This window comes from Siphateles boraxobius, unplaced genomic scaffold (genome assembly GCF_051911475.1).
Source record: "Siphateles boraxobius isolate OS27281-9 unplaced genomic scaffold, OSU_SipBor_1 33, whole genome shotgun sequence".
Taxonomy (NCBI): domain Eukaryota; kingdom Metazoa; phylum Chordata; class Actinopteri; order Cypriniformes; family Leuciscidae; genus Siphateles; species Siphateles boraxobius.
Window position 1 is genome coordinate 4,136,561 of NW_027508953.1, and position 16,185 is coordinate 4,152,745.

At 36.0% G+C, this 16,185-nt stretch overlaps 1 protein-coding gene across 1 annotated transcript; it reads left to right on the top strand.

Moving 5' to 3' along the window:
* The first annotated feature begins 13,413 nt into the window (after positions 1 to 13,413).
* On the top strand, positions 13,414 to 15,663 carry eif1 (eukaryotic translation initiation factor 1). The gene is made up of 4 exons (XM_077194920.1): positions 13,414 to 13,616; positions 14,528 to 14,691; positions 14,789 to 14,890; positions 14,981 to 15,663. Exons 1-4 carry the CDS (start codon positions 13,586 to 13,588, stop codon positions 15,023 to 15,025), a joined length of 342 nt encoding a protein of 113 aa, XP_077051035.1. The 5' UTR covers positions 13,414 to 13,585; the 3' UTR covers positions 15,026 to 15,663.
* Positions 15,664 to 16,185: the final 522 nt, after the last annotated feature.

Consider the following 16,185-nt stretch of genomic DNA (forward strand, 5'->3'; position numbering starts at 1 on the left):
GGCATACATTAAATATTTATGCAAGCATAATTTACCAATAATAATCGTAATGCAAATGAGAAACATCTGTGAATCGTATATTCATTTACAAGTTGTAATACATTGCACTTTGTGAGTCATATTTTCAATTAGCGAATGCAATAAAAACAGAATTTTCTTTTTTTAAATAATCCAAATATGACTCACATTGACAAATGACAAAGACTTTTTTTTTTAAGAAATTGCTTTTGTATCTCTCTGTGCAGCATTTGTTTTTCTTTTTTCCTCCAAACAAAAGCATGCATTTTGAATGCATATTAATCCATGTTTTTTCTTTGCCTTCTGTTTAGATTTTCATTGCAGTGCTTTTGTGCTACTCCCTTTATGAGCCTGAACTAGGATAGCATTTGAGGACAAAGGGTGTGTCTGATCAATACAAAGCGCTGTGTAGGTTAGGTAACATCTAGAGACTGACAAGGGGACAAATTCTTTCATTTCTCTCCCTCGTGGTTTGACAAGTATACGCAAGTATGAGCATATAGGGAAACTGTGTTATAGCAGTACCATCCGCCCTCAGAAGAAATCTTGAGCAACTCTTCTGTTCTTCTGATAATTGCAAATAATGATAACTAAGGGAAAGTTTTGTAAGTGCAGATGTGTTTCAACTGTTTGGTCCAAAAGTACTTTGCTTCAAGCAGAATAGGCTACATTATAGTGTTGCTGTCAGTTCTATCAATGTATATAATATAAGGGTTATTTAAGTTTTTGTAAATGTTGTAGTATATTATTATACCTATGAGCAGACATAGATATGATATGCAGAGTGGCATGCTAAACTTCATCTAATCCCTAGTAAAAAAAAAGGTATGCTTTATTGTATTTGAAATATATTCCTTATAACTTATAAATATATACATTTTTCAATAGTACATTGCAAATATACTAACAAAAATTGTACTGTCTTTAAATATATTAAAAGTATATTAGCATCCTTTTACCTATTTTCACAATACAACTTTTAACACACTTTCAAATAATTGTACTTTAGTATATTTTCTAAAAATATATTTTAAAAAATATATACTTGAAGTGAAAATTCAGTTTATTTTTTAAAAGTGTATTTATTTGCACTTTATTAAAAATGTATTTTAGGTATATTTTAACTGTGTGTTGGAAATTATCATTGTAACAATGCATTGAAAGTGTACTTTCAAAATACATTAGGCTATAGTATACAATAGTATTTTGTACAATGTATTGCTAAGTTTTATTTATCTAATAATGTACATTTGTTATTGAAGACAAAGTATGCTATTTGTAGAATTTAGAATAAGGCAAAGGTATTAATGAGCCTATAGTTTTTACCCATCTTGTTTAATAAAAAAAATACCTTTAATTCAAAAAACTACCTTTAACAACTATTGAATGTACAAATAATGGGGAGCTTATTGAACAACCTGAAGTGAAGTACCTGGTAATAATTGTAGACAATCAGTTGAATATTAAAAGTCATAAAGAAAATCAGTAAAGCCATTAAGGCCAACTTGGGCTGTTTTATGATGATAAGAAACTGCTTGACTCTAGACTGTACTTTTATTTTTATTAATTCTATGATTTATTATGAATATGCACCACCAGAGCAGCGTTAAAAGGCAATTTTATCCCTATGCGTAGAACATCATTTGCCCAAACTGCCTTTTCAGTAAAAGAGGCGAAATTATGTTATTCTCTACCAGACCACTTGAAATGTATTCCAACATTACCCACCTTAAAAAAAATGAACACATTGTGGTTAATTCAGGAACAATATCACTCGCATATTTAGTTTTTGCATTGTGCTCTCTCTGTATACTGTTTTTTTTCTTTTCTTTTTTTGCTCTTTTCATTGCATTTCATTTAAAAAATTTTTTATCTCATTTATAATAATGTTAGTCAGTGTTTTTATTTTGAACTAAAAGCCCTACTAGGGACAAGTGCTGTGAATAGCTTTAGCTAAAAACACTATGATATACATCAGATGACTGTTTAAGTTCATCTATGTTTTTGTATCTGTCCCTATCTAAATAAACCTAATAAAATAAAATATATTGCACCACAATATCCTCGAGGGAAAGTGCGTAGACATGTGCTTCGGGAGACCCGAGTTCGAGTCCCGGCTTGTGAACCTTTCCTGGTCCAATCCCCTCAGTCTCTCTCTCTCTCTCACAACTAATTTCCTGTCTAGCTACTGTTCTATCCTAATAAAAGGCAAAAACGGCACTTATGGTATATTGCTTGTATGTTTCAAAAACACTCATAATGATTATATAATGTACTTGTAACACAAATAAATTATACTTCAATATATTTAATCAAGCATGTAATTAGTCTCTACACAGGTATATACTTAAAGTATATTAAATAAACTTGACGTTGTTCCAATTTAGTACACAAAAGTACACTTAATACATTTAAATAAGTTATGCTTTACTACAATTTAATTACATCTAAAATATACTTAGTACAAAATCAGTTGTTTCAAAATAGCACACTTCAAGTTGACTAATCATGAACACACTTCAAGTATACTGATAATTAGTCTGGCTGCAAGTATACTTAGCATTTTGTCTTTCACCAGGAATGCCTAGGACAAATTGTACGATTTTGTGCTGTCCCATACGATTTCTGTGGTCGTGGCTCCTAAACGCTAGTCCTACGTCGTACAGTGAGAGAAGTTCGAAGGCGGCCGTTGTCACGGTCTTTCGACCAAAGATAGCCTGCGATAATTTTCTGACAGTGTCATCTCCTCACCTGTCACCTGATCATCTCACAGTGTGTTTGGATAAATGCAACATGGAATGGCGTATTGATCAATGCGGCATGGCACTAAAACTCAAAACAGCTTACCTCAAGCTTCATTTTGCAAAATTGACATGCCAAGTTGGCCTCTTTTCCCTAGCCATGACTGCATCCATATTCTCCTACCACAATTGCTAAAGTGTGATTCATCTTGCTTTATTTGTTTACCACTAATGCATGCTGATGATGATGATGATGTTTTATTCTTCTATACCAGAGGTATCCAATCCTGCTTGTGGAGGACCACTGTCCAGCAACTGTCCAACACCTGAACTAGCTAATCAAGGACTCAGGCATACTAGAAACTGCAGGTAGGTGTGTTGAGGACAGTTGCAGCTACAGTTGTTATAGAAATGATTCAACCCCCATTGAAAATCAGGTTTATTGGGAAAATGTATAGACTTTCAGCTGTTTGCAGTGAACAAATCAAACAAAAGTAATTGAAATGCCTCAACACAACAAATGTTTCAAGTTGTTTCCCTGAAGTCAACTGAAAATGCAACTTTTAATAACTGCTGCAGTCTCAAAATTATGCAACCCCTAGAATCCCTGACAACAGCACAGATCTGCAAAACAGGTGTTGTCTCAAGCATGCTACTAAACAATGGCCTCATTAGTTGACCCGGTATCTGCACCCTGACGAAGGCTTGTTTGGGCTGATACGCGTTGGTGTTTTTTAAGATGTAGCCCTGTCTTACAAAGGCTTTTTACATTTCTAACTATGTGAGTGCCTGGATGTGGATTTTCTTGTTCTACAACAGGATCCACCTATCATTTTTGATATTTTGTTCCCCTTCTGGAGCACCCACAGTTTTGTTTGTGAGTATCAGATGCACTCCTTGTTGAGATATTTTCTTCCATGTTGAAGAGATCCATGTTGTACAGTGCAGTTTCCAGACATAACTGCTACAGTGTGATTTCAGCAATCCCATAAGATCATTACAAATCCCACTGTGCAACATGGATCATTGAATACATTGTTCTAAAAAAATATCTAAAAGAATAGTAGAGTCCAAACTTATCATAATGATAACGGCAAAGAGAAATTATTTATTTTTCCAGCTGATGAACTATCAAAACATTGACAGCCAATCAGAATCCACCAGACTTTAAAGAGCTTTCAGAGCTTTCAAAGCGGCAGAGAACAAAACTTCAGCGTGCATATAATAAACAGAATGTCATCGTCCGCTAGTAGTAGTTATCATTATAGTTGCCATTTTTGGTGTGAACGGGCCTTAAATGGAATATACTTTAGGGCTATCAAAAGCTAAAAAGTGATTAAAAATGGTTAAAAAAAAACTTCAAAAGGAATTTGTGATGTCACCTTAACTAAAATAAACATATCCTTATACATTTAAGCCTAAAATCTTTGTTGAAACATTTGTGTCAGTGTGTCTTAATGAGGAACTGAAAATAATGGTCAGGAATGTGCAAACAAAGGCTTGTACGAACCTGTAAATCGTCTGCTAGCCCTCAACCAATAAAGATCTAGCCTTTTCACCTGATCCTTCGGGCCACAATAGGAGATTGTTGATTTATGTGGTTTTCAAAGATTTATGGCAACGTTGAAGGGAAAAGGTATATACTTGTCAAGAGGTTCATTAACACTCGTGCATGCAAGAAAACAGCATATCATTATCCAAAAAGGAGGTATGGGTGTGTTGCTGTAAAAAAGAAGAAAAAGAGTGGGTCCCTCAGTAATCTTAAACAAGTCTTGCTCATGAAAAACTAGTAAGAATGTGGCGGGGCCAACAAGGATTTAGCTCTATGTTTTAAGATGGAAAACTTTTATTTTTAGCTCCTGTCTTTCCCCCATGACGTACGGATTTTAAGGGAAAAACATTGAATTGCTTGATTTTAAATCTGAATAATAAAGTCTTGTTCATCTGTAACCCATTACGTAAGTCTTCAAGCATGAGAGGGCAGAGGCACTTTAAACAGAGATTTCAGTTTGCTTTAGTTTTATTGGACTACCCAAACCCCACCCCACCCCACCCCACCCATCGAAGCTCACATTACTGCAGCGTACAAGCTCAAATCTCCTCAAGGATATTGGTATTTTACATAGACTTGATTACTATAAACAAGCAAACTAATAATAAGGACTAAGTCTGTGTCCTGAGTGGTTTAATTGCCTTTCAGGTCAAATGACCTTGTTTGTGATGGTATTGAACACTATATTATAAGATTAGCCTAACCACAGCAATTCGGTTTAGACAAAAAGAGCAATAATTCTGGTAACTTTCTGCAAATAACGGTCCTTGCTTCCAAGACCGATTTAGTTTTTTCTTTTTTTTTTCTTTTGAGGACAGAGGTATCTAAAAAAATACAAAATTGGTATCTCAGATATTTATCTCTTGCTTTATTGCACCTAAATTGGCTGCAATTGCATTATAAAAACATAACTGATATTAGTAATGGGACGCCTACGCAATATACAAAGAGTAAAATTGCGGTGAATACACTGAGCAGAATAAATCAGAGCTACTTCTCTACAGCTGGAAACGAGATTTAAAAAAAAAATCAAAATCTGAAAAGACACCCGTGAGAACCTGTCTATTCCTGGCATTCGTTCATAAATTAACTATTGACTTCAGTAATAAGTTGTGAGTCATAACTGAATCATTTGTTTACTGTAATGGGATTATGTTGAAACAAAGTGTCTGTTTGTACAAGCGGAAACCTTTGTGAATCTCTGCATATACCAACTTTTTGTCAAACCATGCAATTGGCTTGCATTTATATAGTTGCCAATGATCCTTTGGGCAGGACAATGCACACATTGTCCTGCTTTTTCTTGCTATGAATGTGGCCTGTAAACATCAGGTGAGGGTTTTGAGGACAGAGGGTGTGTCAGATTGATTTGAAGCGCAGGCTAGGTAACACCCAGAGACTAGGGGACATATTCTTTTAATACATTCTCCCTCAGGGTTTGGCAAGTAAACACAACCATGACAGCAGAAAAACTGCTATCTGTGAACTATACGCCCTCCCATCAATCACTCTTCATTCACACACTCTGCGTACAAATATTCTTGCGAAATACTTTATTGAGGTTGCTTTAAAGCTTAGGAAAGCTTTTCAGGTTGATGAACTGTGACTCTGCTTCCCAGATTACATATTTTGCCATTTCTTTTTTATGCTTGTGCCACATATAAAGGTGTGCAATTGAAATTTAAAATGCATGAACAGTTCTGGTAATGCTGACATCTTTAGACTATATATTTCAACATAAGACTAAAATCCTTGTCTGCTATCCTAAAATATACAGAAGAAATTTTCTTAGAGCGTGTGTCAGCTTGTCTGAAATAGTTAGTTGCCCTTTTAAGGTCTGCTGTTGGAATCGTTCTGCGAGTGCAGTCCAACAGAGCAGAGCGAGCCAATTTCTCACACATGTGTCTAATATATGTCTCCTTAAACCAACCATCCAACTGCAAACTGTTGGGCTTCCATTTAATTAGAATGATCTGTGGAATAATAGATGTGCCTTTTCCACTGCTGTTGCCCGGGAGTGAATGTAACTGTTTTTTTAAACTGTCTGAGTGTTAACTTATTTATATTGTGTACATATATATCCAAATACTTTTTTGTCCCCTCTAACTTTTGTTCTGGTGGTTTAAGCCCATGAATATTGCCCTATAAGGTGCTGTATAATCTCAGGGTCGTAGTAACCTGCCCTTGTCACAGTACTTGATGTGAAGAGCTAAAGGCAAAACACGCAGTGAACCAGAGGAATGTGAGAAGCTTAGTGAAAGAGACAAAACCAAAAACGTACATTATCTCGATTAATCCACACTGCAACTATGGAACAAACTAAATCAAATTTGTGATGTCAGGGTACTAAAAACTCACTCCAGCATGACAGAATCAAATGAATTGTCGGTAACACTTTACAATAAGTTTCATTAGTTAACCATCCACATTCCTTTAGTAAATATAACATGAACTAAGAATGAACAATACTTCTACAGCATTTAGCCTATTAATCTTAGTTTTTTTTAATTTCAGCATTTACTAATACATTATTAAAATCAAATTTGCATTTGTTACCATTAGTTAATAAACTGTGAAGTAACAAACAAACTATGAATGACTGTATTTTTATTAACAAAAAATAATAAATATTGTAGCAAATGTATTGCTCGTTGTTACTTCATGTTAATGCATTAACAAATGAGACTTTATTGTAAAGAGTTACTAAATTCTTCTCTGTTCACTTTTCATTTATATGTTACATAAATACTAAAGTTACATTTTATATGCCTCATAATATATGCTAGTAAGGGCGGTTTTTACCCTGAAGCAACATCATGCAATAGAATGTTATTAATGTAATGAATATATAAGGTAACACTTGTTCAGACAGAACTGTGGGCTGCAAAAAGCTTTTCAACACATTCTCTTGTAACTAGACCCTACATGACACCCCATAAGCTCCAGTGCAAACAAAGGAAGTTATGTGAGGACTCATTTTAGGGTTTTAGGGTTTAGGGTTAAAAAAAAAAACTTTTTAATGAGTTTTGACCGTTCATTTACACAACAATGGCTTTTTGAGGACCTGAAAACGCAAACTTTTGTAAGCAAAATTGTTATCGTCTCTGTCTAAACTACAAAAACGTGAATTTGTGAAAACTTTGACGTGCACGTGCGTATTACATGTTCAGTCTATAGGCGCAGTTTTTTGTTTTTTTTACAAAGTGACATCGCCAACTACTGGCCTGTCAGCATAATACAGCGCTTTTAGATATTTTCACGAATCTGTGTGAACAGGATCGTTTTGACAACGTTTTCTTCTATATGTGAAAAACGCAAAGGAAAAACGTTCCCGTTTATTGGTATATTCTTGTGATGCAAACGTACCCTTAGAGTTCGGTGCATATCATGGAATAATTCCCCCATCATTGACTTAAAATATGTTGCAGAAGCTTTATTGCAAAATTTTGCACATGAAATCTGTGCTCCAGCTGGCTTGCATGTGAGATATTTGATATGCTGTAACCACAGCCCACAGCCCATTGTGAGCTTTCTTTCTAGAAGATTGCAGTGACTCGTTCTTGCTGAATCATACTTGAATGAATTTAAAAGCAGTTACACAAGGACAAACGTACAGTATGATCACGTACACTGAAGTAGACCACACACACACATGCACATTGTAAAAATGTTTTCTCCAACATATTTGTTTGAGAATTAAAAATGTGGTTTAAGCTCAATGATTAGTTTTCAGAGTTTCAGTTCTGTTCTTCATCAGTAAATGTGACTGCAGGGGATTTTACAGCAATTAATTTTTCATGACTTGATTTCAGATACAAACTTAATGTGTGTATCCGGACTCTAATAAGCGCAATGTTTTTTCTCTAGTATTTTTCATTCTACTCCCCAATTATCTTCGAATAGGCCTTCTGCAAGCACAATTCCCCACAGTTGGCTTTTTCTGACAATCTCAGCACATGAATAGTTTCTTTAACAACAAACAGTGTTTTGTTTCTCTCAGATAATCCTGAAAATAACAAGCATCTCATTAGTAAAACGAATGCTTGTGCAACTGAGAGCATTGCCACCGGCTATCACCCATATGTGCAACAGCATAGCAACACCAGACTTGAAGATTTCAGTATGTGGTCCGAGAGATTATTTATCTTGTTTACCATATGCAAATATTAAATGTGTCCTTGCATTTCAAATCGGATTCTCTCTTTTGAGTTAATTTAAATCCATGATAGTCATCAGTGTTTCTGAAGTGATCATCATGCTTTGTCTAATGAGTGTAGATATGAGTGATCCTTCTTATCCTTTCTAAACAATAAGTATTGATTTGATAAGGATGCAGAAACTCCTGTTGTGACCCTTATGTGCCAAATGCATGTTTTCTGTCTGGTTAACACAACTAAGCTCCTTTGATTCCAATGTTATCATCGTCAGTTTTAAGAGCGGAGGCAATGACCGTTTTCCTACTTTATATTCATGCCAAATTCCAATTCAAAGAAGCGATTAATCTGTCAACATCCACCGGAATCCACAGCAACACCAGGGCGGCGGTTTGAGTAATTCTTCACACATGCTAAGATCTCCACAATGTCAAGCATGCAGATGCTGTCTTGCTGTGTAAATAATCGGACTCTCATGGAAACTCACAAGAAAACAAACTTAAATCTGCTCCGACCAGTTCTACCCGTTACCACTGCTGTCCATTCAGTTGCCTTCCTCCCAGGGTGTCTGAAGTGGAATTATATTTACAAGTAATACCAAACTTTTGTCAATCATCAAAAAAAAAAAAAAAAGAGAAAGACAGAAAGAACATGAAAACCTGATGCTCAAATCACAACTGTAATTATAATGTTGCCACGGAGTAGAACGTTTTGTTGGTGTGTGTCATCTTAGCCCACCATGATGCTGTTCAGTTGGTTTTCATAAGTCCCTTATTGCAGTGCTTTGACTGAACACTGTATGCTTTAAAAGGGATGAAAATAAATGTTCAAAACTCAAATTGTCATTATGTATTCTCCCATGTTGTTCCAAACCTGAATTGTTTTTATGATTTTTTCTGTAAAAAATAAAGTTGCTGAAATTTTCAAGTACAATCAACTTGGATTTTTAAGTCATTTCATCTTAAATTACATTAAACTGACTTTTTATTTTGTAGAACTTATTTTTTTAAAAACAATTGAAATTGCTTAACTTATTTTGATGAGTTAAAGTGATATAACAACACATGTTATCATAACTTATGGATCATATATTTTTTTTACTGTCTTTGAAAGTCAGTGGATCCCAAACAAAACTGACTTTCACTGTGTACAAAACACTTTAAAATAATGTTTTCAAAATAGCAATCCCTTTAACACGGGCACAAATAATCCTGGTGGAAAGTTGCTTACGAGTTATGCATTACTCATAAATCTCTTTTAAAAAGACTGTGACTATGCAGTTTTTTAAATTGAGGTAAAACATCATCATAGAGCACAGCATGCTTCGACAATATGCTTCAAATATCTCTAATGCGTGTGGCAGTTTAAGACAAGCCCTGTCCGTGTAAACATGGTCCAACATAAGTACATGATTTATTAATTCATTAAGTCAAGTCAGGTCATTTTATTTGTATAGTGCTTTACACAATCCATTTTGCTTTTACCTAAAATCTTTCCTTAATGTCTTTAATATCTCGGTAAACAAGCCAAAGTTGACTGCGGCAAGGAAGAAAAACTCCTGGCAAAAACTCCTAATACTGGCATTTAAAAGCATTTGGCAATCTGAGTGATGTTAGAAAAGAGCTTTAGCTTCACGTGAAAGCAGTGCAAAGTATACTGTAAACAATGTCGTTTTTTTTAACTGATTTGCAAATTCTACTTTTATATTAGTCTGCCAAGTATAAAACTGTAATTGTTTATTTTAAACAGAGAGTGTTTCTGGATCAGGGATTTGACAGTGCCATTGCAGTGAATTCTCCTTTTCATCTGGAGCCATTCCAATGAAAAGCTGGCCTTGTGATAAAAACTTGTGCAACATTTTCCAACATCCACTGTTGTGTTTAACAAGATTGCCTTCTAGTGAAAACAGCTCCATAGCATGAAGTTTTACCTCAAAATCTTTTTCTCTTCTTATCAAATTGAATGCTAAAAAAATTGTCAAAATCCAGACAAAGGCAGCTTTATTATTTTTTTTTTTTATTGAGCTATATTCACTCTTCCACTCCCTAACTCCTGGTTCTTGCACAAGTGCCACTGCTCACACAGAAAGAGAGGCGTTTCGAGGGAGTGTCTGGTACAGCTTCTGCTGGCTGATTATTGTCCCAGTGGGTGCTGTCGCTTGTTCTACTCAAGTATTTCTCAATCCTGATTCTATGTTGATGTCTTTCTTATCTAACCCTGATTCATCTCATTAGCTCATGAGTATTGTGCTGCTCATGACCTGAACTGGGTGTGTCCGATGTGCAGTGCTAGAGGAAGCAGGATTGTGAAACACTGAACGATTATAATAATGTTAAGAACTCTTTAACTAAAATTCATTTATTTCTATAATACATGAATGTGGATATGCACTTTTAAAAAACAGAAAAGGTACTGTTAATTTTCTGCCAGGACATAATCTGTTAATGCAGTGTGTCGTTCAAAATATGGGTAAAATCGTCAGAAAAAATACAATACGGAAAATATCTTTGTATTACATGATTTGGCCCTTTTCTTTTTTTACAGACTTTTCTGTGCTTCACTAAGAGAATTAGTTTCAGCCATTCACTGGAAAAAATAAATATCTAATGAAAATATTGTGACTTCATCTTATATAGGCTATTGTGTATACCCATTAGTAAAGTATACCACCTAGAGGCCAAAAAACAAAAAACAAAAAAAAAACATTTACCTCTGGACCACATCTTTGTACATGCATTTTTATTGCTACATGAAATGAAAATCCAGGAATTCCTCAATAAGGTCATAATCATAACTAAGTTTGGTTTTGAAATTCAGTTTGATATATTTTGTATTAAAAGAGAGTTTGAATGCCTAGACAACTGATCGATTCAGTTACTCCATATAAACAAAGTTTGTGGAGTATTCTTACTTTAGCTTTTCTAAAAACACGCTCAGATGACACAGAGATGTTGTCCTGCCAACAGGCTGCCATACTTTCTGAAAGTGCTAAACAAATATACTAAGGCAACGTTTTGAAAATTAATGCATTTGCTCCCCCTGCTGCTTTCATTGTGCGGTTTTCTTTCTTTCTCTCTGAACTGGTTGCATTAAGATTTTTTGGTTGGTTAGCATGGCTTCATTGGCCTCTGCTGGTAGATACCATAACTACACCATCTCCTTCTAAAAACAGCTTTCTTCATATCCATTTAGCTACGTAGCATATTCTGATGAAATTCTCCATTCTTCAGATGTACTTTAATATAATATAGATTTAACATACATTTGGATTCTTTTGAATGACTAAATCAGAGAAAGGGTAAACATCAATGTTTTTTCTTAAATGAAAGCGAGGCAGTAGGGACAGTTTATTCAATGGGTGTACTTTTATGTTCAACTAACATGCATTTCTGTTTTCCCAAATCCTGATGACAAAAAAAAAAAAATCTTTACATTTGTATTGTTAAAATCACATGCAACAGGAGCTTAAAAGGATAGTTTCAAAAATGAAAATTCTGTCATTAATTACTCACCCTCACGTCGTTCCAAACCCTTGAGACTTTAGTTCATCTTCAGAACACAAATGAAGATATTTTAAGGAAATCTGAGTGATTTCTGTCCCTCCATTGAAAGCTACGCAACCACCATTCAAAAAGTTCATAGAGAGATCGTAAAGCATATGCATATGATTTGAGTGGTTTAGTCCAAATTTTATGAAGAGACACAATCACTTTATATGATGAACAGATTAAATTTAGGTTTTTTATTCACATATAAACACTGATCAGCAAACATAAACAGAAGCTCGACCAAACATGCTTGACCCGCGAGAACAAACCTCATTGGTTCTTGCTGAAGCTCAAACGTGCTGCGTAACACGAGAATTAACCCCTTTGGTTCTTGCTGAAGCTCAAACGTGCTGCGTAACACGAGAAGTAGTCTCATTGGTTCTTGCTGAAGCTCAAACGTGCTGCGTAACATGAGAATTAACCCCATTGGTTCTTGCTGAAGCTCGAACGTGCTGCGTAACACGAGAAGTAGTCTCATTGGTTCTTGCTGAAGCTCAAACGTGCTGCGTAACACGAGAATTAACCCCATTGGTTCTTGCTGAAGCTCAAACGTGCTGCGTAACACGAGAAGGAGTCTCATTGGTTCTTGCAGAAGCTCAAACGTGCCGCGTAACACGAGGAGTCGTCTCATTGGTTCTTGCTGAAGCTCAAACGTGCTGCGTAACACGAGAATTAACCCCATTGGTTCTTGCTGAAGCTCAAACGTGCTGCGTCACACGAGAAGGAGTCTCATTGGTTCTTGCAGAAGCTCAAACGTGCCGCGTAACACGAGGAGTCGTCTCATTGGTTCACCCACGTCAAGCGAACATCCTTGAGCTTCCGTTTACTAGCTCCGATGTGTGTGCTGATGAATGTTTATGTGAATAAAAGCATAAATTCAATCTGTTCAGCAGATAAAGCGTTCGTGTCTCTACTGAAAATTTGGACTAAACTGCTCAATATGGATTAGTTTTACGATCTCTTTATGAAGTGTTATTTGCGTAGAAATTGCTCAGATTTCATTAAAAATATCTTCATTTGTGTTCCGAAGATGAGTCTAGCGTATGTGTTAGGACACAAAGCGGGTGAGTTGGCTAAATGATGACAATTTTCATTTTGGGATAAACTAACACTGCGTATCCCTCACAAGTCACAGCCTTGTTTTCATTCTCATCTGGTGTCTAATCTGTAAAAGGTTTCTAAACGCTTTGATATCCATAGATTTTTTCAAATATTTGTTTACGGTAAGTAAATCTTTCACTGTAATCTGGAAATTAAATATAATCTAAAACCATTTATAATGTCCATATTTGACCTAAAAATGCCGAAATATTTACCCTACCTAACCATAACAGCCTACGTTAGAGACAGCAGAAATCTAGCATTTGGGTGACGTCATGTCCTCTATTGGAGGCGGGGCTAAACAGAACTGTTTTCAAGTGCCCGAATCATATTGTCGCCATTTTGTAAGCTCGGCAAACGCTGAAGAAGCACCGAGTGAGAGAAACCCCCTCAATAATCAGCCCAGATTATTAAGAAAACAAAACCGCAAGATCACCCGTTGTCGTCCGAAAGGAAAGGGAATCTTATCGTATGTCCGCTATCCAGAACCTCCAAACTTTTGGTAAGACTTTACATCTCTGAAAACATATATTATTTTATTGTGTGGGGGGAAGGGCGAAAGAAATAAATCCTTGAATCTTTTAGCAAATAAATCCTTGAATGACTGTTAAAAAACACAATTTGTGATCAACAATTCCATTTACCATGGTTTTTAACAAATCATGGGATTTACCATGATTTTTGTCGTCGAAAATCCCTGTCCGAAACAAAAGCTATGGAGGCCTCAGTTTTTATTCTTGTTTGGCTCACTCCAAATATTGATTACTCGCCTAATTAAAAGAACATATCCGTGTTAAATCGGTCTTTAATAATTTTTCAGTTGGTTGCCGTCGTGTTTTTGTTTTATTTTGAATTAAATCGTGATTCAGCTCAAAGATTATGCTCTACCTCGATTTTGATCGTCAGCTTGTTTTTCTGGACGAGAGACAAAATGGAAGGCGCCACTCGATGACGGATTATTTTTAGATTTCAAAAACATCTCGGGCACCTGGTGTGTTTTGATAAATGTCAGAACTGAAGACAATATACGTGTTAAGCAGAAATAGTTGAGCTTTGGCTATAGGGCAATAGAAATCGTCTTTTGATATATTAAACTGAGCCGATACACAATCGGTTAATGAACACCCAGATCAAACCTGAACTATACCCTGTAGTTAAAGGAGATGGTTTGCTTTGTTCCAACGTTTCCTTCTCAAGTAGCCTACTTACAGACCCAAATTTTGCATGCATAAATATTTGGGAAAATGCCATTAGAGTAATTATCCTTCAGTCAATTTATAAAGTGCATTAAGTGCCCCAGTTTAAAGATTTAGCTTTGACCCGTGTCAACCAAATCACACTTTACAAGAAATGTCAAAGCAGTAAATCTGATGCCACGGACATTGCTAATGCCTGTTGATTATCTTTCTGAAGACCCCTTTGCTGATGCAACTAAGGGTGATGATCGGCTCCCAGCTGGGACAGAGGACTACATCCACATAAGAATTCAACAGCGGAACGGGCGGAAGACTCTGACCACGGTTCAGGGCATAGCTGATGACTATGATAAAAAGAAGCTAGTCAAGGCCTTCAAGAAGGTTGTCATTTAAGTCCCTCTGGAAAAAATATCTCTCTTTAATGGTTTACAGTTGCGTGGGTGGAGTGTTTTTAACATTTCCTTATTTGTATTTTCAGAAATTTGCCTGCAATGGGACTGTGATTGAGCACCCTGAGTATGGTGAAGTAATTCAGCTGCAAGGTGATCAGCGCAAGAACATTTGCCAGTTTCTCACTGATGTAAGTAAGGGCTCAATGGCTTTTGATGTATAATCTGTTGGCCTTTCGGTAGTAGCTAATTTAATGGATCCTTTTCCCTCCATCTTACAGATTGAACTGGCCAAAGAGGAGCAGCTCAAAGTCCACGGGTTCTAGAAGCTGATGTGAACTGACCCCTCCCCCGACTCCTAACCCAGCCGACCCTGTTGTTGTGCTGCTGTCCCCCCCAGCAGCCCCCCTCAAGGAAAAAAAAGCCGAAAATGATTACCTCTGATTTGAGACTTTTTAGTATGGCATCCTTAACAAAACGACCAGTCCTGTTCAAGCATGGACAGACAAGGCAAATTATGCGGGATAAATGATTTTTGTTCCTTGTCCCCTTCTTTAGTCCTTTTATTTTTTTAGTTAATCTTGTGCTGCTCTAGCATAAATTCCATGTAACTTTTTCTCTTTGTTTTGTATAAGGTGTTTCAATAAAACCTTCAGATGCCACGTTTTGCACAGTCCTTAAGTTGATGGTTGGGGTGTGGATGGGGCAGTTTATGTATTAATTCTTGGTTCATGTTTAAACCACCACCATAAAGAATCTGCATTTTTAGTTCTGATGTGGGCCAGCCTGCTTCAGGGTTACATTGGTGTGCTGTTTAAACACAAAGCACGGCAACCCCGTCTTTTCTCGTTATGCATCTCTAACTGCCTTTTTTACCCTTGTTTTTCACAATATGCATAATTTCAATTTTCTAAACTTGTAAAACCATATTTTGCTTTTCGTCTGGAATAAACAATATCCCATACTTTTCATGTTCAAAGTTTTTAAACGTGAAAGTTGTCATGATGAATGCAGTGCTTGCTCTGATTGTGATGTGAAAGGAAGCATTAATTGATTTCAACATGTAGCTGTAAGTTTTGTTTGCGGATAACTGGTTTGACTAATTCATTTTATATGTAAAACTATGCAGGCAAGTTTTGTGCTTTTTCTCTACATTGAAAGAAAAATAGAAGAAGAGTCATAACATTTTAAATGGAAATTTGTTCCAGTGAACTGGAAAGCCTGCTAAAAGTTGAATAACATGAGATGTTATTAATGAGAATACTATTTATTTAAAAAAAAAGTTTTTTTTATCAGTGGTGTCAAATCCTGTTCCTGGAGATCTACCTTCCTGCAAAGTTCAGCTCCAACCCTGATCAAACACACCTGAACCAGCTAATTAAGATCTTAAGGAGCACTACAGATTATAAAATACAGACACATGTGTTGGATCTGAACTCTCCAGGTACAGGATTGGGCACCTCTGTTACGTGAAAAGCATATAAAA

Coding starts and splice junctions, on each gene's coding strand:
- eif1 (XM_077194920.1), top strand. CDS start 13,586: ATGTCCGCTATCCAGAACCTCCAAACTTTTG. Junction 14,692..14,788: donor TAGTCAAGGCCTTCAAGAAG/GTTGTCATTTAA, acceptor TTGTATTTTCAG/AAATTTGCCTGCAATGGGAC. Junction 14,891..14,980: donor TTTGCCAGTTTCTCACTGAT/GTAAGTAAGGGC, acceptor TCCATCTTACAG/ATTGAACTGGCCAAAGAGGA.